Raw genomic sequence first — 25309 nt, 5'->3', positions numbered from 1 at the left:
AAGAGGAGCGGCTGATATCAGTCACACATATGATGTAATGTCTCTGGAGGATATAATAGTACTGGAGTGTTATAATAGGAGCGGCTGATATCAGTCACATATGATGTAATGTCTCTGGAGGATATAATAGTACTGGAGTGATATAAGAGGTGCGGCTGATATCAGTCACATATGATGTAATGTCTCTGGAGGATATAATAGTACTGGAGTGTTATAAGAGGAGCGGCTGATATCAGTCACACATATGATGTAATGTCTCTGGAGGATATAATAGTGCTGGAGTGAGGAGCGGCTGATATCAGTCACATATATGATGTAATGTCTCTGGAGGATATAATAGTACTGGAGTGATATAAGAGGTGCGGCTGATATCAGTCACATATGATGTAATGTCTCTGGAGGATATAATAGAGCTGGAGTGATATAAGAGGAGTGGCTGATATCAGTCACACATGTGATGTAATGTCTCTGGAGGATATAATAGTGCTGGAGTGATATAAGAGGAGCAGCTGATATCAGTCACACATATGATGTAATGTCTGGAGGATATAATAGTACTGGAGTGATATAAGAGGAGCGGCTGATATCAGTCACATATGATGTAATGTCTCTGGAGGATATAATAGTACTGGAGTGATATAAGAGGAGCAGCTGATATCAGTCACACATATGATGTAATGTCTCTGGAGGATATAATAGTGCTGGAGTGATATAAGAGGAGCAGCTGATATCAGTCACACATATGATGTAATGTCTGGAGGATATAATAGTACTGGAGTGATATAAGAGGAGCGGCTGATATCAGTCACACATATGATGTAATGTCTCTGGAGGATATAATAGTGCTGGAGTGATATAAGAGGAGCGGCTGATATCAGTCACACATATGATGTAATGTCTGGAGGATATAATAGTGCTGGAGTGATATAAGAGGAGCGGCTGATATCAGTCACATATGATGTAATGTCTCTGGAGTATATAATAGTGCTGGAGTGATATAAGAGGAGCGGCTGATATCAGTCACATATATGATGTAATGTCTCTGGAGGATATAATAGTGCTGGAGTGATATAAGAGGAGCGGCTGATATCAGTCACACATATGATGTAATGTCTCTGGAGGATATAATAGTGCTGGAGTGATATAAGAGGAGCGGCTGATATCAGTCACATATATGATGTAATGTCTCTGGAGGATATAATAGTGCTGGAGTGATATAAGAGGAGCGGCTGATATCAGTCACACATATGATGTAATGTCTCTGGAGGATATAATAGTACTGGAGTGATATAAGAGGAGCTGCTGATATCAGTCACATATATGATGTAATGTCTCTGGAGGATATAATAGTACTGGAGTGATATAAGAGGAGCGGCTGATATCAGTCACATATGATGTAATGTCTCTGGAGGATATAATAGTACTGGAGTGATATAAGAGGAGCGGCTGATATCAGTCACACATATGATGTAATGTCTGGAGTATATAATAGTACTGGAGTGTTATAAGAGGAGAGGCTGATATCAGTCACACATTATGTAATGTCTGGAGGATATAATAGTGCTGGAGTGATATAAGAGGAACGGCTGATATCAGTCACACATATGATGTAATGTCTCTGGAGGATATAATAGTGCTGGAGTGATATAAGAGGAGCAGCTGATATCAGTCACACATATGATGTAATGTCTCTGGAGGATATAATAGTGCTGGAGTGATATAAGAGGAGCGGCTGATATCAGTCACGCATATGATGTAATGTCTCTGGAGGGTATAATAGTGCTGGAGTGATATAAGAGGAGCGGCTGATATCAGTCACACATATGATGTAATGTCTCTGGAGGATATAATAGTGCTGGAGTGATATAAGGGAAGCGGCTGATATCAGTCACATATGATGTAATGTCTCTGGAGGGTATAATAGTGCTGGAGTGATATAAGCGGAGCGGCTGATATCAGTCACACATATGATGTAATGTGTCTGTTGGATATAATAGTACTGGAGTGTTATAATAGGAGCGGCTGATATCAGTCACATAGGATGTAATGTCTCTGGAGGGTATAATAGTGCTGGAGTGATATAAGAGGAGCGGCTGATATCAGTCACACATATGATGTAATGTCTCTGGGGATATAATAGTACTGGAGTGATATAAGAGGAGCGGCTGATATCAGTCACACATATGATGTAATGTCTCTGGAGGATATAATAGTACTGGAGTGTTATGAGAGGAGCGGCTGATATCAGTCACACATATGATGTAATGTCTCTGGAGGATATAATAGTACTGGAGTGTTATAAGAGGAGCGGCTGATATCAGTCACACATATGATGTAATGTCTCTGCAGGATATAATAGTACTGGAGTGATATAAGAGGAGCGGCTGATATCCGTCACATATGATGTAATGTCTCTGGAGGATATAATAGTGCTGGAGTGTTATAAGAGGAGCGGCTGATATCAGTCACACATATGATGTAATGTCTCTGGAGGATATAATAGTGCTGGAGTGTTATAAGAGGAGCGGCTGATATCAGTCACATATGATGTAATGTCTCTGGGGGATATAATAGTACTGGAGTGATATAAGAGGAGCGGCTGATATCAGTCACATATGATGTAATGTCTCTGGAGGATATAATAGTGCTGGAGGGTTATAAGAGGAGCGGCTGATATCAGTCACACATATGATGTAATGTCTCTGGGGGATATAATAGTGCTGGAGGGTTATAAGAGGAGCGGCTGATATCAGTCACACATATGATGTAATGTCTCTGGGGATATAATAGTACTGGAGTGTTATAAGAGGAGCGGCTGATATCAGTCACACATATGATGTAATGTCTCTGGAGGATATAATAGTACTGGAGTGATATAAGAGTTGCGGCTGATATCAGTCACATATGATGTAATGTCTCTGGAGGATATAATAGTGCTGGAGTGTTATAAGAGGAGCGGCTGATATCAGTCACATATGATGTAATGTCTCTGGAGGATATAATAGTGCTGGAGTGTTATAAGAGGAGCAGCTGATATCAGTCACACATATGATGTAATGTCTGGAGGATATAATAGTGCTGGAGTGTTATAAGAGAAGCTGCTGATATCAGTCACACATATGATGTCTCTGGAGGATATAATAGTACAGCAGTGATATAAGAGGAGCGGCTGATATCAGTCACACATATGATGTAATGTCTGGAGGATATAATATTGCTGGAGTGTTATAAGAGGAGCGGCTGATATCAGTCGCACATATGATGTAATGTCTGGAGGATATAATAGTACTGGAGTGATATAAGAGGAGCGGCTGATATCAGTCACATATATGATGTAATGTCTCTGGAGGATATAATAGTGCTGGAGTGTTATAAGAGGAGCGGCTGATATCAGTCACACATATGATGTAATGTCTCTGGAGGATATAATAGTGCTGGAGTGTTATAAGAGGAGCAGCTGATATCAGTCACATATATGATGTAATGTCTCTGGAGGATATAATAGTACTGGAGTGATATAAGAGGTGCGGCTGATATCAGTCACATATGATGTAATGTCTCTGGAGGATATAATAGTACTGGAGTGATATAAGAAGAGCGGCTGATATCAGTCACACATATGATGTAATGTCTCTGGAGGATATAATAGTGCTGGAGTGTTATAAGAGGAGCGGCTGATATCAGTCACGCATATGATGTAATGTCTCTGGAGGATATAATAGTGCTGGAGTGTTATAAGAGGAGCAGCTGATATCAGTCACATATATGATGTAATGTCTCTGGAGGATATAATAGTACTGGAGTGATATAAGAGGTGCGGCTGATATCAGTCACATATGATGTAATGTCTCTGGAGGATATAATAGAGCTGGAGTGATATAAGAGGAGTGGCTGATATCAGTCACACATGTGATGTAATGTCTCTGGAGGATATAATAGTGCTGGAGTGATATAAGAGGAGCAGCTGATATCAGTCACACATATGATGTAATGTCTGGAGGATATAATAGTACTGGAGTGTTATAAGAGGTGCGGCTGATATCAGTCACACATATGATGTAATGTCTCTGGAGGATATAATAGTACTGGAGTGATATAAGAGGAGCGGCTGATATCAGTCACACATATGATGTAATGTCTCTGGAGGATATAATAGTGCTGGAGTGTTATAAGAGGAGCGGCTGATATCAGTCACACATATGATGTAATGTCTCTGGAGGATATAATAGTACTGGAGTGTTATAAGAGGAGCGGCTGATATCAGTCACACATAGGATGTAATGTCTGGAGGATATAATAGTGCTGGAGTGATATAAGAGGAGCGGCTGATATCAGTCACATATGATGTAATGTCTCTGGAGGATATAATCGTACTGGAGTGTTATAAGAGGAGCGGCTGATATCAGTCACATATGATGTAATGTCTCTGGAGGATATAATAGTACTGGAGTGATATAAGAGGGGCGGCTGATATCAGTCACATATATGATGTAATGTCTCTGGAGGATATAATAGTACTGGAGTGATATAAGAGGTGCGGCTGATATCAGTCACATATGATGTAATGTCTCTGGAGGATATAATAGTACTGGAGTGTTATAAGAGGAGCGGCTGATATCAGTCACACATATGATGTAATGTCTCTGGAGGATATAATAGTGCTGGAGTGAGGAGCGGCTGATATCAGTCACATATATGATGTAATGTCTCTGGAGGATATAATAGTACTGGAGTGATATAAGAGGTGCGGCTGATATCAGTCACATATGATGTAATGTCTCTGGAGGATATAATAGAGCTGGAGTGATATAAGAGGAGTGGCTGATATCAGTCACACATGTGATGTAATGTCTCTGGAGGATATAATAGTGCTGGAGTGATATAAGAGGAGCAGCTGATATCAGTCACACATATGATGTAATGTCTGGAGGATATAATAGTACTGGAGTGATATAAGAGGAGCGGCTGATATCAGTCACATATGATGTAATGTCTCTGGAGGATATAATAGAGCTGGAGTGATATAAGAGGAGCGGCTGATATCAGTCACATATGATGTAATGTCTCTGGAGGATATAATAGTACTGGAGTGATATAAGAGGAGCAGCTGATATCAGTCACACATATGATGTAATGTCTCTGGAGGATATAATAGTGCTGGAGTGATATAAGAGGAGCAGCTGATATCAGTCACACATATGATGTAATGTCTGGAGGATATAATAGTACTGGAGTGATATAAGAGGAGCGGCTGATATCAGTCACACATATGATGTAATGTCTCTGGAGGATATAATAGTGCTGGAGTGATATAAGAGGAGCGGCTGATATCAGTCACACATATGATGTAATGTCTGGAGGATATAATAGTGCTGGAGTGATATAAGAGGAGCGGCTGATATCAGTCACATATGATGTAATGTCTCTGGAGTATATAATAGTGCTGGAGTGATATAAGAGGAGCGGCTGATATCAGTCACATATATGATGTAATGTCTCTGGAGGATATAATAGTGCTGGAGTGATATAAGAGGAGCGGCTGATATTAGTCACACATATGATGTAATGTCTCTGGAGGATATAATAGTGCTGGAGTGATATAAGAGGAGCGGCTGATATCAGTCACATATATGATGTAATGTCTCTGGAGGATATAATAGTGCTGGAGTGATATAAGAGGAGCGGCTGATATCAGTCACACATATGATGTAATGTCTCTGGAGGATATAATAGTACTGGAGTGATATAAGAGGAGCTGCTGATATCAGTCACATATATGATGTAATGTCTCTGGAGGATATAATAGTACTGGAGTGATATAAGAGGAGCGGCTGATATCAGTCACATATATGATGTAATGTCTCTGGAGGATATAATAGTACTGGAGTGATATAAGAGGAGCGGCTGATATCAGTCACATATGATGTAATGTCTCTGGAGGATATAATAGTACTGGAGTGATATAAGAGGAGCGGCTGATATCAGTCACACATATGATGTAATGTCTGGAGTATATAATAGTACTGGAGTGTTATAAGAGGAGAGGCTGATATCAGTCACACATTATGTAATGTCTGGAGGATATAATAGTGCTGGAGTGATATAAGAGGAACGGCTGATATCAGTCACACATATGATGTAATGTCTCTGGAGGATATAATAGTGCTGGAGTGATATAAGAGGAGCAGCTGATATCAGTCACACATATGATGTAATGTCTCTGGAGGATATAATAGTGCTGGAGTGATATAAGAGGAGCTGCTGATATCAGTCACGCATATGATGTAATGTCTCTGGAGGGTATAATAGTGCTGGAGTGATATAAGAGGAGCGGCTGATATCAGTCACACATATGATGTAATGTCTCTGGAGGATATAATAGTGCTGGAGTGATATAAGGGAAGCGGCTGATATCAGTCACATATGATGTAATGTCTCTGGAGGGTATAATAGTGCTGGAGTGATATAAGCGGAGCGGCTGATATCAGTCACACATATGATGTAATGTGTCTGTTGGATATAATAGTACTGGAGTGTTATAATAGGAGCGGCTGATATCAGTCACATAGGATGTAATGTCTCTGGAGGGTATAATAGTGCTGGAGTGATATAAGAGGAGCGGCTGATATCAGTCACACATATGATGTAATGTCTCTGGGGATATAATAGTACTGGAGTGATATAAGAGGAGCGGCTGATATCAGTCACACATATGATGTAATGTCTCTGGAGGATATAATAGTACTGGAGTGTTATGAGAGGAGCGGCTGATATCAGTCACACATATGATGTAATGTCTCTGGAGGATATAATAGTACTGGAGTGTTATAAGAGGAGCGGCTGATATCAGTCACACATATGATGTAATGTCTCTGCAGGATATAATAGTACTGGAGTGATATAAGAGGAGCGGCTGATATCCGTCACATATGATGTAATGTCTCTGGAGGATATAATAGTGCTGGAGTGTTATAAGAGGAGCGGCTGATATCAGTCACACATATGATGTAATGTCTCTGGAGGATATAATAGTGCTGGAGTGTTATAAGAGGAGCGGCTGATATCAGTCACATATGATGTAATGTCTCTGGGGGATATAATAGTACTGGAGTGATATAAGAGGAGCGGCTGATATCAGTCACATATGATGTAATGTCTCTGGAGGATATAATAGTGCTGGAGGGTTATAAGAGGAGCGGCTGATATCAGTCACACATATGATGTAATGTCTCTGGGGGATATAATAGTGCTGGAGGGTTATAAGAGGAGCGGCTGATATCAGTCACACATATGATGTAATGTCTCTGGGGATATAATAGTACTGGAGTGTTATAAGAGGAGCGGCTGATATCAGTCACACATATGATGTAATGTCTCTGGAGGATATAATAGTACTGGAGTGATATAAGAGTTGCGGCTGATATCAGTCACATATGATGTAATGTCTCTGGAGGATATAATAGTGCTGGAGTGTTATAAGAGGAGCGGCTGATATCAGTCACATATGATGTAATGTCTCTGGAGGATATAATAGTGCTGGAGTGATATAAGAGGAACGGCTGATATCAGTCACACATATGATGTAATGTCTCTGGAGGATATAATAGTGCTGGAGTGATATAAGAGGAGCAGCTGATATCAGTCACACATATGATGTAATGTCTCTGGAGGATATAATAGTGCTGGAGTGATATAAGAGGACCTGCTGATATCAGTCACGCATATGATGTAATGTCTCTGGAGGGTATAATAGTGCTGGAGTGATATAAGAGGAGCGGCTGATATCAGTCACACATATGATGTAATGTCTCTGGAGGATATAATAGTGCTGGAGTGATATAAGGGAAGCGGCTGATATCAGTCACATATGATGTAATGTCTCTGGAGGGTATAATAGTGCTGGAGTGATATAAGCGGAGCGGCTGATATCAGTCACACATATGATGTAATGTGTCTGTTGGATATAATAGTACTGGAGTGTTATAATAGGAGCGGCTGATATCAGTCACATAGGATGTAATGTCTCTGGAGGGTATAATAGTGCTGGAGTGATATAAGAGGAGCGGCTGATATCAGTCACACATATGATGTAATGTCTCTGGGGATATAATAGTACTGGAGTGATATAAGAGGAGCGGCTGATATCAGTCACACATATGATGTAATGTCTCTGGAGGATATAATAGTACTGGAGTGTTATGAGAGGAGCGGCTGATATCAGTCACACATATGATGTAATGTCTCTGGAGGATATAATAGTACTGGAGTGTTATAAGAGGAGCGGCTGATATCAGTCACACATATGATGTAATGTCTCTGCAGGATATAATAGTACTGGAGTGATATAAGAGGAGCGGCTGATATCCGTCACATATGATGTAATGTCTCTGGAGGATATAATAGTGCTGGAGTGTTATAAGAGGAGCGGCTGATATCAGTCACACATATGATGTAATGTCTCTGGAGGATATAATAGTGCTGGAGTGTTATAAGAGGAGCGGCTGATATCAGTCACATATGATGTAATGTCTCTGGGGGATATAATAGTACTGGAGTGATATAAGAGGAGCGGCTGATATCAGTCACATATGATGTAATGTCTCTGGAGGATATAATAGTGCTGGAGGGTTATAAGAGGAGCGGCTGATATCAGTCACACATATGATGTAATGTCTCTGGGGGATATAATAGTGCTGGAGGGTTATAAGAGGAGCGGCTGATATCAGTCACACATATGATGTAATGTCTCTGGGGATATAATAGTACTGGAGTGTTATAAGAGGAGCGGCTGATATCAGTCACACATATGATGTAATGTCTCTGGAGGATATAATAGTACTGGAGTGATATAAGAGTTGCGGCTGATATCAGTCACATATGATGTAATGTCTCTGGAGGATATAATAGTGCTGGAGTGTTATAAGAGGAGCGGCTGATATCAGTCACATATGATGTAATGTCTCTGGAGGATATAATAGTGCTGGAGTGTTATAAGAGGAGCAGCTGATATCAGTCACACATATGATGTAATGTCTGGAGGATATAATAGTGCTGGAGTGTTATAAGAGAAGCTGCTGATATCAGTCACACATATGATGTCTCTGGAGGATATAATAGTACAGCAGTGATATAAGAGGAGCGGCTGATATCAGTCACACATATGATGTAATGTCTGGAGGATATAATATTGCTGGAGTGTTATAAGAGGAGCGGCTGATATCAGTCGCACATATGATGTAATGTCTGGAGGATATAATAGTACTGGAGTGATATAAGAGGAGCGGCTGATATCAGTCACATATATGATGTAATGTCTCTGGAGGATATAATAGTGCTGGAGTGTTATAAGAGGAGCGGCTGATATCAGTCACACATATGATGTAATGTCTCTGGAGGATATAATAGTGCTGGAGTGTTATAAGAGGAGCAGCTGATATCAGTCACATATATGATGTAATGTCTCTGGAGGATATAATAGTACTGGAGTGATATAAGAGGTGCGGCTGATATCAGTCACATATGATGTAATGTCTCTGGAGGATATAATAGTACTGGAGTGATATAAGAAGAGCGGCTGATATCAGTCACACATATGATGTAATGTCTCTGGAGGATATAATAGTGCTGGAGTGTTATAAGAGGAGCGGCTGATATCAGTCACGCATATGATGTAATGTCTCTGGAGGATATAATAGTGCTGGAGTGTTATAAGAGGAGCAGCTGATATCAGTCACATATATGATGTAATGTCTCTGGAGGATATAATAGTACTGGAGTGATATAAGAGGTGCGGCTGATATCAGTCACATATGATGTAATGTCTCTGGAGGATATAATAGAGCTGGAGTGATATAAGAGGAGTGGCTGATATCAGTCACACATGTGATGTAATGTCTCTGGAGGATATAATAGTGCTGGAGTGATATAAGAGGAGCAGCTGATATCAGTCACACATATGATGTAATGTCTGGAGGATATAATAGTACTGGAGTGTTATAAGAGGTGCGGCTGATATCAGTCACACATATGATGTAATGTCTCTGGAGGATATAATAGTACTGGAGTGATATAAGAGGAGCGGCTGATATCAGTCACACATATGATGTAATGTCTCTGGAGGATATAATAGTGCTGGAGTGTTATAAGAGGAGCGGCTGATATCAGTCACACATATGATGTAATGTCTCTGGAGGATATAATAGTACTGGAGTGTTATAAGAGGAGCGGCTGATATCAGTCACACATAGGATGTAATGTCTGGAGGATATAATAGTGCTGGAGTGATATAAGAGGAGCGGCTGATATCAGTCACATATGATGTAATGTCTCTGGAGGATATAATCGTACTGGAGTGTTATAAGAGGAGCGGCTGATATCCGTCACATATGATGTAATGTCTCTGGAGGATATAATAGTACTGGAGTGATATAAGAGGGGCGGCTGATATCAGTCACATATATGATGTAATGTCTCTGGAGGATATAATAGTACTGGAGTGATATAAGAGGAGCGGCTGATATCAGTCACACATATGATGTAATGTCTCTGGAGGATATAATAGTGCTGGAGTGTTATAAGAGGAGCGGCTGATATCAGTCACATATGATGTAATGTCTCTGGAGGATATAATAGTGCTGGAGTGATATAAGAGGAGCAGCTGATATCAGTCACACATATGATGTAATGTCTCTGGAGGATATAATAGTGCTGGAGTGATATAAGAGGAGCGGCTGATATCAGTCACGCATATGATGTAATGTCTCTGGAGGGTATAATAGTGCTGGAGTGATATAAGAGGAGCGGCTGATATCAGTCACATATATGATGTAATGTCTCTGGAGGATATAATAGTACTGGAGTGATATAAGAGGAGCGGCTGATATCAGTCACACATATGATGTAATGTCTCTGGAGGATATAATAGTACTGGAGTGATATAAGGGAAGCGGCTGATATCAGTCACATATGATGTAATGTCTCTGGAGGGTATAATAGTGCTGGAGTGATATAAGAGGAGCGGCTGATATCAGTCACACATATGATGTAATGTCTCTGGAGGATATAATAGTACTGGAGTGTTATAATAGGAGCGGCTGATATCAGTCACATATGATGTAATGTCTCTGGAGGATATAATAGTACTGGAGTGATATAAGAGGTGCGGCTGATATCAGTCACATATGATGTAATGTCTCTGGAGGATATAATAGTACTGGAGTGTTATAAGAGGAGCGGCTGATATCAGTCACACATGATGTAATGTCTCTGGAGGATATAATAGTACTGGAGTGTTATAAGAGGAGCGGCTGATATCAGTCACACATATGATGTAATGTCTCTGGAGGATATAATAGTGCTGGAGTGAGGAGCGGCTGATATCAGTCACATATATGATGTAATGTCTCTGGAGGATATAATAGTACTGGAGTGATATAAGAGGTGCGGCTGATATCAGTCACATATGATGTAATGTCTCTGGAGGATATAATAGAGCTGGAGTGATATAAGAGGAGTGGCTGATATCAGTCACACATGTGATGTAATGTCTCTGGAGGATATAATAGTGCTGGAGTGATATAAGAGGAGCAGCTGATATCAGTCACACATATGATGTAATGTCTGGAGGATATAATAGTACTGGAGTGATATAAGAGGAGCGGCTGATATCAGTCACATATGATGTAATGTCTCTGGAGGATATAATAGAGCTGGAGTGATATAAGAGGAGCGGCTGATATCAGTCACATATGATGTAATGTCTCTGGAGGATATAATAGTACTGGAGTGATATAAGAGGAGCAGCTGATATCAGTCACACATATGATGTAATGTCTCTGGAGGATATAATAGTGCTGGAGTGATATAAGAGGAGCAGCTGATATCAGTCACACATATGATGTAATGTCTGGAGGATATAATAGTGCTGGAGTGTTATAAGAGGAGCGGCTGATATCAGTCACATATGATGTAATGTCTCTGGAGGATATAATAGTACTGGAGTGTTATAAGAGGAGCGGCTGATATCAGTCACACATAGGATGTAATGTCTGGAGGATATAATAGTACTGGAGTGATATAAGAGGAGCGGCTGATATCAGTCACATATATGATGTAATGTCTCTGGAGGATATAATAGTGCTGGAGTGTTATAAGAGGAGAGGCTGATATCAGTCACATATGATGTAATGTCTCTGGAGGATATAATAGTACTGGAGTGATATAAGAGGAGCGGCTGATATCAGTCACATATGATGTAATGTCTCTGGAGGATATAATAGTACTGGAGTGATATAAAGTAGTGAACATTGGGAGGGGATGTTTTACACTTCCTGTCACTCCTCCCATTGATGAACTCTACATTCTGCTTCTCCCCAGGTTGACATGGCTGATAATAGGGAGCAATGGATTGTATTGACCTGTCCCTCAGTCAGCCCCTACCTGGCCTGAAATAAAGTATATTAGAGGGAAGACCAGAGCCCAACTTACTACCACTCCTTTTATTTTAAGGGCAGCACGGTGGCTCAGTGGTTAGCACTATTGCCTTGCAGCACTGGGGTCCTGGATTCAAATCCAAGGACAACATCTGCATGGAGTTTGTATGTTCTCCCCGTGTTTGCGTGGGTTTCCTCCGGGTACTCCGGTTTCCTCCCACACCCCAAAAACATACCCATAGGGAATTTAGATTGTGAGCCCCAATGGGGACAGTAAAAAAGTGGACCTCTGTACAGCGCTGCGTAATATGTTGGCGCTATATAAGTAACTGAAATAAATAAATAAATAAATTGTTCTTTGGCAGTTGCTCGGAGCCATTCTTTGTGTCATACAACACTCTGCTGCGCAGGCCAGGATAGTCGTCTGACACAATTCAGCCCACTGCTGCGCAGGCCAAGATAGTCGTCTGACACACACAACATGATTCCTAATGCTTTATAAGCAGTTGGAGGATTGACAGTGAATGCCGGTGAAAAGCTCAAACACCTAGAAAGGGTTTTATGTCCATATGGATATGAAGAGAAGTTACCTGGAGCGAGGGTCACTGTCTCACCCTCCTCACTGCTCGGATTGGGTTCTTCAACTTTTATATTAGATTTTGTGTTCCAATTAACTTTTTTTAAGATCTCTGCTTACTGTCAGTTAATTGGAACAATCCATCCAGACCAGATACTTCTCACAGCTGAAGTTTTGTTACAATACTATTCAGTCTAGACAATCCTCTGAGATCTAAACAGCCTGGACTCCGGACTGATACATATTATCTGCACTAATACATTGTAACAAACTAACTAAAGGGCAGTAGGGAGATTTGTGCTGATAAAGTGTTAACAATGTCTAAACTGGATACAATTGTAACAAACACTCAGCTGTGAGAAGTATTTGGTCTGGACATGTTTTCACCTCTGGTAAACTATGGTGGTTTGATAATGAATTATTCATGGCCGATCAATCCCACAATTAGTGTATGTTCACACGCAGAAGTAAAAACGGCTGAAAATTACGGAGCTTTTTTCAGAGAAAACGGCCTCCTAGTTTTTGAAGCTGAAAACGTTTTTTTGGAGCCTTTTTTCCATTAACACAATCAAAAACCGCTCACGAAGTGACGTGCTCCTTTTTACGGGGCGTAAATGGTGTTAATAAACACCCCGTCTGAACAGAACACGTGTTTCTCATTGATATGAATGGGCAGATGTTTGTAGGCGTTCGGCTACCGGTTTTTGTCAGGCGTATTTCGAGGTATTTATCCCCGAAATACGCCTGAAAAAAATGTGTGAACATCCCCTCACGGTGAATGAACCCACGTTCTGAACGTTTCTGCTGTGATGATGATCGTGTTGGTTGGAGCCGTTTTATGCGCACACGTCTGCCCCCTCCCCCCCATCCATTATTTCTTATTTTGATATTTGGGAAAATTTGGGGTCCCCAATACATTTGTGTTTTTTTTTTTGCTTTTTTTAAATTCTCGCTTCCTCAGATCCAGATATTTTGAGTCGTTGACATCAGGGACGTGTTTGTGGTCACCTTGAGATCCCCCCCCCCCTCTTTACCGGTAGAGATACCGGGGCTCTGGCCTCCCCCCTTCTCGGTTCACGCACCCCTCCTGCCAGAAAGTGAAGTTGCCAATAACGATTATTGCATGGCAATTGATGTAGGGGGTGGGGGCACTGCCTCCCCCTCCCTCTGCCATCCCTCTATTATTGTAGCCTGGGGGGAGCTCATGTCTTTTCTCTTTCTTCCCCTATCTCCTTCATTCACTGGCCAGGTTTGGAGGGAAGGGATCGCTCTCCTGTGCCGTGAAGGCTGCAGCTTTTCTCCGGGACCGCGGTTCATTCTCCAAATATTTTTTAGCTTTTAACCCTTTTATAGTCTACACCCCCCCCCCCAATCCCAGAAGGCAAAGAAAGGAAAAAACAATAGATGCATTCTCCCTGGCAACAAGACGCCTGTGAGTGTCCGACCTCCTGCTCCTGTGCTCCCTGCTCCTGCGCTCCCTGCACCTGAGCTCCCTGCACCTGAGCTCCCTGCACCTGAGCTCCCTGCCCCAGCAGTGATTTGCACTGACCCTCAGCCTTGACATGACTGAAGGAAGAGCCAGGGACTGCTGGGCTGTCTGGGAGGGAGATTACTGATTCTTCAGAGAGCAGCTCAGCACTCCCTCTGTCCCTCCCCACAATTTTCTTCCTCTCTCTGTCTCTCTTTTTTTTTTTTTTTTTCATGTAATTATTTGCATTTCTGGGCTGGGAAGCTGCAAACACGGAAGAGCTGCTGTGGTGAGGAGTGAGCTCCAGCCTGCCCTGCTCCCTGCCGCCTGCCCTGCTCCCTGCCCTGCTCCCCGCACATGATGGGACACTAATCTATTACTATAGACATTTCGGAAACTTCAGTGTTAATCATGTTTGGATTAAAACCTCCGCTGTACTACTTGCCAGGTAAGGAGATTTGATGCTGCCACCTCCTGTAGTGTTTGCCACTCTCTGGGGTCATGCTTTGTGGAGTCTTCCTGTATGTAATGATATAAATATATATATATAGTTGTTAAGTGATGGAGTCTCGTCTCCTGCAGTGCTGGGCACCTTACCGGTCTCTGGGTACAGTAGATGTTTACAATGCTTCCTCCACCCAGGTATTGCCTGGCACCATGGCTGTGTGGGGTGATGATCCCCTACCTCCTGCAGTGCGTGGACTCTTGACAGGCGCTCTCTGGGGTTAGCAGCGTCATGCAATGTTACGTCCAGCGAGAGTGCCACCCCCGCTGCTTCCTGGCATCATTGCTGTAATATATATATATATATATATATATAGGTGGCGGTGATGATGCATGGCACCCTGGGTTGACACTTTATGGGGTTAGTAGAGGTGTTCAGTGCTTATTCCAGATAAAGTGCCACCTCCTGATGCTCCTGGCGTCATACAGTTGGGGGTGGTGATCCCCCTGTGTTTCCCGGCATTATGAGTGGGATCTGTAGGTGTGGGGTGATGGTCCCCCTGTAGGGTACGGCACTCTAGTTTGGGACTCTCTGGGGTTAGCGGAGGTGATCCCCGCCTCCTGTATTGTGGGGCTGGCAGTGCTTGCTCCAGCCGGAGTCCTCGCTTTGTCTGCTGCTGAGTGCGGATCCTTGTTTTGTTTTTAAGCTCCGGTGAATTAGCGAGGCGCAGCGGTGTGATGTTACGTCCACGGCAAACGCCTAATATTGTTTTCACGGCTGAGCGCGCTCCACCGGTGGATCCGCCGCCTCTGTGTATGGGGAAGTCTGGCTCCTGTTTTATTTATTCCCCTTCTCCTTTAATGCCAGTCCTGCCAGGAGGAGTGTGAGAGTGCAGCTCTGTGACATGTGCTTAACCCCTTGGCAGCGCTGTTGACACATTTGCTGCTGTGGCTTGGGGTCGCTTGTTAACAGACTACAGGGGTGACCTCCGCCTTAACCCCCTCACTGCTCCAGCACATTCCTGTCTGCATGTATTCCTCTGCCAGATGACAGCCACATCTGGTCTTCTGGTACAGAATCTGCATGCCGCATGACAGCCCCCACCACCCCCCAATCTCTTCTGGGGGTTCATGTCGGATATTCATTATATATTTGATTCCCCATTGCTGATACTTGGGGTGTCTTAGAGCTGAGGCACCCCCGACACATAATACGTTGGGTGTCACCGCGGGGGGTGTTTAGGGGGAGGAGGACTTGTCACAGGCTTTTTGTTGTCACTTCTACGTGCGCTGTATGAGGTCCATTCTGGGGTCACTACTTGTACAAGGATTAGAGTGTCAGCTCTGTAGGTCAGCTGAGTGGTTAGAGGATGGGCTGATCATGGATAACACGTTGTGGCAGCTGCTGCACCGTCTCTTCTCCTCAGATAACATGTTGGGTTTTGTGTTGGTGGTTTTGTGCGCTCTTCATCTTTAGGGGCTGCGTATTCCGGAAATGTCTGTTGCACATAGACCCGGTGGTTTTGCTCTAGATGTATACACCCCTTCCTTGCCGGCTCGTGTTCAACGAGGCAGAATCCACAGCCTCCGAATACGATGTAGCGGATAATCGTCACGTTGCACGCTATTCTTCCCGCTATCCCGTATGGCACCTCTGTCCGTACACTTGTGTTGTCATGTTCAGCGGCGTTCTGGCCGCTGCTCTCTGTAGTTCAGCAGATCTCGTGCTGAGCGCTGACGGTTTGTCTTCGGGGCATTGACCGCGCTGTGTGACTCGGGGACTGTGGCGGCTTCTTGTAGGTTTACGATGTGACCTCTTGTTTGACTTTCTGGCGGTCGGTTCTGTGAAGTGCTTGTTCTGAGTTTATTCCTCGTCCTCTCCGCATCTGGTCCTATCTTTTTATCAGATGTGAAGTGAGAGATACTGTTTTTCTCTTCTTCTTCTATAAAATGTCCCTTATCAGATATTGGGTGTGGGAATTAGTCACATCGTTCTTATAACGTGGGGACTTCTGATCATGTGCAGGCTACGACTTCCAGGAACTTTGCATTGTAGCATGTCAGGGCCTCATTTATAGCTGTAACCAAAGGGTTAATGTGTATAACGCACCGGCCCCTGAGCGTGATATAAGATGGGACGTCACACGGTCGCTCGTCCCTTCTTACTGTCCATTCTCCACCACATCAAGTTCACGCCAAGTAAATGGGAAATGGACATATCTTGGTCTGGACACTGTAACGTGCAGGTTATGAGTACAAAAGTGGACAATATACAATGCGGGTCATGATGTGGAGTTGCGCAGTAAACCATGAATTTCCATGATGTAGGATTTCACAGTATACAATGTAGGGTTATGATGTAGGACTACACAGTATACAATGTAGGGTTATGATTGCACAGTATACAATGCAGGGTTATGATTGCACATTATACGATGCAGGGTTATGATTGCTCAGTATACAATGTAGGGTTATGATTGCACAGTATACAATGTAGGGTTATGATTGCACAGTATACAATGTAGGGTTATGATTGCACAGTATACAATGTAGGGTTATGATTGCACAGTATCCAATGCAGGGTTATGATTGCACAGTATACAATGCAGGGTTATGATTGCACAGTATACAATGTAGGGTTATGATTGCACAGTATCCAATGCAGGGTTATGATTGCACAGTATACAATGCAGGGTTATGATTGCACAGTATACAATGCAGGGTTATGATTGCACAGTATACAATGCAGGGTTATGATTGCACAGTATACAATGCAGGGTTATGATTGCACAGTATCCAATGCAGGGTTATGATTGCACAGTGTACAATGCAGGGTTATGATTGCACAGTATACAATGTAGGGTTATGATTGCACAGTATACAATGTAGGGTTATGATTGCACAGTATACAATGTAGGGTTATGATTGCACAGTATACAATGCAGGGTTATGATTGCACAGTATACAATGTAGGGTTATGATTGCACAGTATACAATGCAGGGTTATGATTGCACAGTATACAATGCAGGGTTATGAGTGCACAGTATACAATGTAGGGCTATAATTGCACAGTATACAATGTAGGGTTATGATTGAACAGTATACAATGTAGGGTTATGATTGCACAGTATACAATGCAGGGTTATGATTGCACAGTATACAATGTAGGGTTATGATTGCACGGTATACAATGCAGGGTTATGATTGCACGGTATACAATGCAGGGTTATGATTGCACGGTATACAATGCAGGGTTATGATTGCACGGTATACAATGTAGGGTTATGATTGCACAGTATACAATGTAGGGTTATGATTGCACAGTATACAATGCAGGGTTATGATTGCACAGTATACAATGCAGGGTTATGATTGCACAGTATACAATGTAGGGTTATGATTGCACAGTATACAATGCAGGGTTATGATTGCACAGTATACAATGCAGGGTTATGATATACAATGCAGGACCTCCCAGTATCTGTTACAATGTCCTCTGTGTGTAATTACAGTTGTTTGGAGTCGGGCTGCAGGTTATTTCCTGGCCTGCCTCGGGCTGTGCTCTGCTTTGGTCTCTGTTGGTGTCATGAACTCGCACTATTCCATCATCTTTTATCTCCCGCTCTGGATCGTTCTTATCTCCCGGTGGAATTGCTCTGCTGTGGTTCTGCTTTTCTTGGGTTTTCACTACCTAAAATGGAAATGACTGTGCGAGAATCTCCTCCTGTGGGGGACGTTGTCCTATTACTTAGAAGCCGCAGGATAAGTTATGGAGGGACCACCGAGATTTAGTGCAGAACCGTCACTGAGGGCTGGAAATGAGAAATATTCTCAAGTAACATTTGTATCGCGGGCTCTCAGTAACCCCGCGAGTCTCACTATAAGCCCCTCCCACTCTCTTTGACCCTTCCCCCGCGCACCACGCCGCAGAACCACAGCACCGGGAGGGATTCTTCCTACTTTACTTTTATTTGCTCCTGTTTTCTCCTCAAATTGAATCGGCCGGGTCCAAATTAAACAATTTATGACAAAGCTGTTTTAAACGTCAGTCGCCGGATTCAGCTCAGATTATGTCAATTGGAAAACTGGAGAGGAGCGAGCGCCGGGGGCTGCAGGCCACGTGTCTATAGAGTCTCATATTAAAAAATAACCCTACATGTCGTGACCACCTCCTCGTCTCATCCCCTGGTCCCAGCACATCGGTGGTATTGTAGGAACAGCTCAATGTTGTCTCGTGAAGAACCAAAAGTCCCAGGCTGGACGGCAGGACGTGACTTGGCTATGGACACCCAGAACCAGCACGGCCTTACGTCTTTGGAATGGGTTAATGGAGTCATCAAGGTCTTGGAGGAAGGAGGTCATCCCAGCAATGTGATCATGCTCTTCCCACCCACGCCCTGTGAGGCATTTAACCTCTCCCTACTGAAGCAGGAGCGTTAGCGGAGACTCCGACACCAGGGCATCATGTCTACCACGTGTGGGTTCACGGCAGGAATGGCCTCGGATATTGAGGTTCATCATGTTGAAATACAAAAGGACGAAACTTAACGGAACAGGCGACAGCGACCCGGCCAGTCATCCCCTACAAATAATGTGACTCCTTGACTTTCCGTCACATTGTACTCCAGCTATCCTCATCCTCTCCACCAAAAACGGCCACGTCTGACTTGGCCAAACACGTCTGCTACATTAATAGAACTGCGGAGCCAGTGGCCAGTGCGGAGTTAGTGGCCAGTGCGGAGTTAGTGGCCAGTGGCGCCACTAACAGGCAAAATAATTAGGTCGGTCACGATACAATGGCGGGATTGTCTGAACACCCTACTAGGGCTTTCTGCATCCATGGTCATGAGGAGTGTCCCCTATTCAGGACCCCCCTGTATCAGCCAGAACATTGAGCCCCTACAGTTCTTATTTGGGAGAACCTGGCCCATCCATGCGTAATGCTCCATCTTCCTGCAATGAGGACCTGCCAGTCCAGAGGGGGTCCCGGCAGCTTATCCACAGGGGCCCATCTAACAAAACGGGGTCAACACCGTTAACAAAATGTCCCGTATAGAGTTTTATGGCAAACAGGATCCTGCAGAATATGAATGATATTTGTTGTCATTACTGGTGCGGGTGGAATGCCCTCATTTTACAGATCATGGCGGCGGTTACGGCTCTGCGCACACCCCACCTCTTCCCACAGAGATGTCACACATGAGTAGGTGTTTGCTGAGTGATGTTCAGACAGACCAGGCGGGGAAGCCCTGTGTGTGCTCAGCCAGCCAGGAAAACGGGGTCACTCCTGTCCTCCGCCATGAACTCGCCCTAATCTCCAATGTTCTGCCGCTGATCTAAGACCTGAAGACCCTCCTGACAGTCAGATCCTCACCCCAAGTTACTGGATATGGATAAGTGAACTGGACCCCAACAAGACCCTAAGCTCGTGTCCCCCTCTGAACACATGGTGTATCTTCTATAGTTACTGTGTCCCCCCCCCCTCCATGCAGCTCCCCAGACCCTACAAACAGGTGGAGTAGAAGCTGAGATATGGGGAGCGGTCAGTGAGACCGGGGGAGGGGAGGATGTTTTGTCCAGACTGTTGGGGCAGAATATCAGAACTTTTTTTTATTTTTTTCCCCTTTTTTGGGTGCTTTTATTTTGCTGGGGCGATTTCTCCTCCGCTTGATCATATTGCAGCATTTAAACCTGACAGCCACGTTTTCATACCAAAAATTCAGTAAGTGAAACACGATGACGATCTCCTATAGGTCCCCACATAGGGCACAGGGATTGGCGGCCTTGCCATAGACTTTTTGTCATTCTCGTCACTGTATAGAATTTGTTTCTCTTGCAGCGCAGATTTTCGTCACCATCAGAAGATCTCTGGACTTGGGTCGTGCATTGTCCACATAGTTCGTAGTTACGGTCCTGATCACCATTGACGACATCTGATGACAGGTATTGGCCTGATGAAGACGCCGGTCCGGCGTTGAAACGCGTAGCCTCCCTTTTTTTATTAAATACTTCTTAGTCCTATGCTTGTCCTAAGCCTTTACATTGATGTATCTAGCAGCGTCTCTGGTCCGTTTTTACTCTGGTTAAATTATATCTGATGACTACGACCATCTGCAGAGAAAAATATTCTTCCGGCTGATACATTTTTCCAATTGATGATTCAGATTTCAATCATTTGGAAACCATCACCTACTTACCACGAACACGCTAATCACGGGCGCTCGTTGGCGGACAAATTATTTTATATTCAGGTGAGAACTGGCCGCCCTAATGCTGAGCAGTAAAAGCCTCCGGAGATATAACCTGAATCTTACCCGGCTGATCCGTTATGGAAAGAGCAGTTCTTATATTTGCCATGAAACGCGTCAGCTCCGGGGGGAAAAATAAAAAATAGAAGTGGCCACAAGGTTCAACGTTGGCGTCGCGCTCAAGGAGTTAACACAGATGATTCCGCCGTTTTCTCGCTTTGCCATCAGCTGTGTGATTACCGTTATTATTTAATAGAGACGCATTATCCGTAGCTGCGAGACCGCGCGGCGTACAAGCTCTCAGCCACCCAGGGACAAAAAAAATTGCGCAGCAGCCTTTAGAAGCGCCACCTCCCAGGCAGGCCTCTCGGGATAGCTTTTTACAGCTACCTGGGGCCGTTTTCAAAGGAGTGAGGCTCTTCCTTGAAAGACTCGAAAAGAGCAAAGGCAGGCGGTAATGAGAGGCTGTGATCTGCTGCGTATCAAAGTGCCATGTTTTTTTCCTCTCCGACTCCCCGAGGTCTGATCTCCCCCTTCCCATAGTCAGAATGGACGGCCCGCTGCTTAGATTGCATCTCATTCTCTATCATTTTGTCATTTAGACAGATCAGCGCCGGGGAGGGGGAGATGCGTCTTCTTGTTAGTGCTTCGTCTGATGTGTTATTTAAAGGATCTCGCCCTAGTTGGGGACCCGTGAAAAAAGCTGGTGGGTAATAACACCCCCCGTGTCCTGTCCCCGTCTTATATTCCTGGTGACACCGAATCTCAGGACACGTTTCTTCTTTCCTTTGCGGTCATTAGGCCTCGGCTACATCAATGAGTTTTTCCATTTCCTCCTTATTATCGCTCTCAAATTAGGACATTGAATTCGTCTTGTGGATGAAAAGCGGAATCGCGCTGATGTCGGGAGTCCCATAAGTTCGCAGGACGTTTGTAACCTCTGCCATATCCGCACAAATTTTTGGCCACTTTTTGACTTGTAGGTCCGTTCTGCTGGACTTGGGGGGTACAGAATGCCATATTCCCAAATATTCTCCAAAGCAGTCCGCACCGTTATCACTGGTGATTTATAATAACACAACCGCGATCCTGAATATCAGCCGTGTAGTCAGAAAGTGCACGCAACGCAACGTTATTAACCGTAATAATCGTACAGGAGGGCGAAATGCGCAAATAAGAATCAAATATTTCAACCAGATCGTTCTATAGTAGCACATTGCACTTTATAAATATGCCGGATATTTTTGCGCCATTTTTAGATCTATATTCACGTGTCCGCTTTATAGACCTGCCGCAGTCAATGTAGACGGATATAGGATTCTTCTTACATAGGACGCGGGCAGCGGCCAATCACTGGGGTTTATGAATGTTTCCGCTTCAATTCTTGTTTTGTTTTTTTTATTAGCGCCAATTACATGGGGCGATAATCGTTGAAAAAATAGTAAAATTGACTGTTGCAGTCTTTTTGTATTGTAAACGTGAGTGGCGGTTGCGCGATCAGCGAGCAATGCCTCATTTGTCGTTGATCATATCTTTTATGATGACCTAAAAATTATCGTTTGTCGCGTTCTATCCCCTCGTGTAAACCGGCATCTGCTGGTCATTAGCAGACGAGACCGGATGAAAATCAAGCGCTCTGAAAGCGATTGAATTAACGCAAAAACCTGGGATTATTGTTATATATAAATGCATTTCTCTCAGACGTTACGGACTCGCTGTTTTGTCGCTCTGAGCTATTTTTTACGTCACGTTTATATGGGGGAATGAGCGGATTTGCGTTATCCGGGGAGATGAATATACAAAGTAACAACACAAATATTTGCTTCATGTATCGCTGTGAGGTGAAGGTTCCGGGTCTTGTGGATACAATGTCACCTGGAGACCTCGCCGCTTTCGTCTTGTTACGGGGACGGGGTTTTTCTCGGGGTCCTGGAGTCCGGTTTTTCAGGTCCCCCCCCCATTGTGTGTGACAGATTTTTCACATCTTCCCATGTTGCTGCAAAACAACTAACAAATGGGATTATCTTAAGCAAAGGGTTAAACCCGCAATATTTGCAGTTATCAGTATATTAAACTGAGCCACAATGTGAGGCCGAATAGCGATAAATCCTTATAATAATCCCCCTGTAAGACCTCCTCGCCCCCCTCCTCTCCTGCCCCTGTGATCCTAAATATCTCAGCAGCTTAGGGACCGTGTGTTAATGGTCTGTCACACTGTATCCTCCGCTATCTCTGTAGTAATTAGTCTGTGAACGATCCCCCCCCCCCTCGTCCTATTCTTTATCCCCTATAACCCCCCCCCCCCCAGTCCTTTCTTCTGCTCACTGGGAATAGCAGGCTGCGGTTGACACCGTTTCCAAGACAACAGAATTTGGGACTGTTGAGAAGGTCTGAAGCTAATCCCGTGCCAGCGATATGACAGAAGTGCCGAGGCTTCCAGCACCCACAAGGCTTCAGGGCTCTGCAGGAACATCAGTGGCGAGGGCTGCTCGGAGACCTGTTGAGCTGTGATTGGTGTCGTGCTGGTCATAGACGTGCGAGATCTTCTTCCTCCTCCAGATCCAAAAACATTCTCCTAGGGACTAGCGATAGAGAAAAAAAATTCTCAAGAAATTTCCTTAACGCCGCAATAGAATTACATCGGGGAAAACAATCGTCGGATCACCGCGGACGCACCATTAATTGATCCAAGCGCTCCTTGCCAGTTGTAGGGCCCAGTCCCTCCCGCCCGTCTGGGCTTCACCTGTATATATGGCGCATGTTGTTGCAGTTGTGTTACATTAGGAGAATTGTCGCTGGTAAGAGGGCAGAGCCGGAGAGTAATATATAATCTACACTGTACTGAGGTGATGTATAGTGAATAGCGTCAGTAAGCTGCGGTAAAGCACGCCATTATCTGGGTCTACAGTCCACAAGCTGATGATTGACAGCCGATATAGGAGCCATTTACAGATGATGAATTTCCAGGGTTTATTTTATGCTGATTAGAAATATATTCTGTAATGATGTAGATTTATCTGGGTATAAGCATAGATCACATTTGCTGCAGTAATGTGAAGAGGGTAAAATATCAGCTCCAGCTCCTTTCCACAGATATAACCTTAAATCTTCTAAATCCCATGTCAACTTTTCTTTTCCTGAAGTTATTATAAAGTAGAAGAAGTTAGCTACTTCCCACCTCATTCCCCCTAATAACTTCTGCTCCCCAACATTCCCCCGACACGTCTCTGATGGACGGACATTTATAACTCTGCGGGCATGTACTCCGTCAAGCTCGTCCCTACACAGTAACGGTCCTACCACTGTCATTAATTGCCAAGAAGAGTTGAAAAAGGGAAGGGGAGGAGCCTCTGGCTGCAGGAGAAATGCCACCCCATGAGAGCAAATATGGCTGACAGGAAGTAGTTATCAGACCGCTAGACCTGTCCCAGAGAGGCAGGAGAAGTCTGGAGTACAAACAAGTTCAACTAGTATCATGAACAACAACTGTTTTTCATGGAGAGGGGGTTATGCAGCGTTTATAGACTTAAAAAGTATCTTGAAAAATGTAGCATATGATAAAGCTCCTGATGTAAATCACTGCTGATGGACCCTATATATCGGTGGGCAAACAACGTGCCCCGTGTTCCTCCTTTATGATGTAGATACCCCTGGAATACGACAGCCGGTATATTTGGAGTGCGCCGTTCTCTCCGTCTCGGTCTAAAGCTCCACTTTATATTTAACATGCTAATCCCTGTCTGACCAGAGCAGCGTGTCCGGGGAATCGCTTCCCGCTTTTACCATGCTAATATTGTTTGGCATTTCAGCAGCTCTGTCCCCGGGAGTCGGGAGCGTAATATTCTCATCTGATTTATGGATTAACTGCGAAGACCTGAAAGGAGGGGACGGCTCAGGCGGGGGGCAGGTGACCTTGTCATTTACCGCGCACACTGTTGGGGGGCATTATATAAACGTGTGCTGGAAGTGGTGAATGTTAATAAACCTGTGCGGTCTCTGCAGCCGTGATGGGCGCCATTGAATGACCCCATAGAGACTTCTGCCGCACATCAGGAAATGGCGCAGCACGGACTTGTATGGTGTCGCAGTGTAGCAGTTGTACTTTTACCATCAGTCACCGTAGAAGTGCAAGAATCTCAT

General features: G+C 43.9%; 3 protein-coding genes across 10 annotated transcripts in view; 1 reads left to right on the top strand and 2 right to left on the bottom strand.

Moving 5' to 3' along the window:
* The window catches only part of LOC142661075 (uncharacterized), a 65321-nt gene extending 49099 nt beyond the window's left edge, over window positions 1–16222 (bottom strand). Inside the window, exon 1 of the mRNA XM_075838309.1 lies at window positions 15074–16222. The gene's annotated coding sequence lies outside the window, so the exon portion shown is untranslated. The remainder of the gene's footprint in view (window positions 1–15073) is intronic.
* Window positions 1–25309, bottom strand: part of GINS2 (GINS complex subunit 2) — a 199062-nt gene that overhangs the window by 61201 nt on the left and 112552 nt on the right. The gene's annotated exons all lie outside the window — the stretch shown is intronic.
* Window positions 1–25309, top strand: part of GSE1 (Gse1 coiled-coil protein) — a 299551-nt gene that overhangs the window by 198764 nt on the left and 75478 nt on the right. For 2 of the 6 annotated variants that reach the window (XM_075838305.1, XM_075838299.1), the window contains exon 1: window positions 14262–14924. The exons of the other annotated variants lie outside the window; for them this stretch is intronic. In XM_075838305.1, coding sequence (XP_075694420.1) covers window positions 14888–14924 — 37 coding nt within the window. In that variant the 5' untranslated portion in view covers window positions 14262–14887. Of the gene's footprint in view, window positions 1–14261; window positions 14925–25309 lie in introns of those variants that run through there. 6 annotated transcript variants of the gene reach the window in all.

The sequence above is a fragment of the Rhinoderma darwinii genome, chromosome 9 (assembly GCF_050947455.1).
Source record: "Rhinoderma darwinii isolate aRhiDar2 chromosome 9, aRhiDar2.hap1, whole genome shotgun sequence".
NCBI classification, from domain to species: domain Eukaryota; kingdom Metazoa; phylum Chordata; class Amphibia; order Anura; family Rhinodermatidae; genus Rhinoderma; species Rhinoderma darwinii.
Note: the sequence above shows the minus strand (reverse complement) of the source record. Positions and strands in the feature narration are given on the sequence as shown.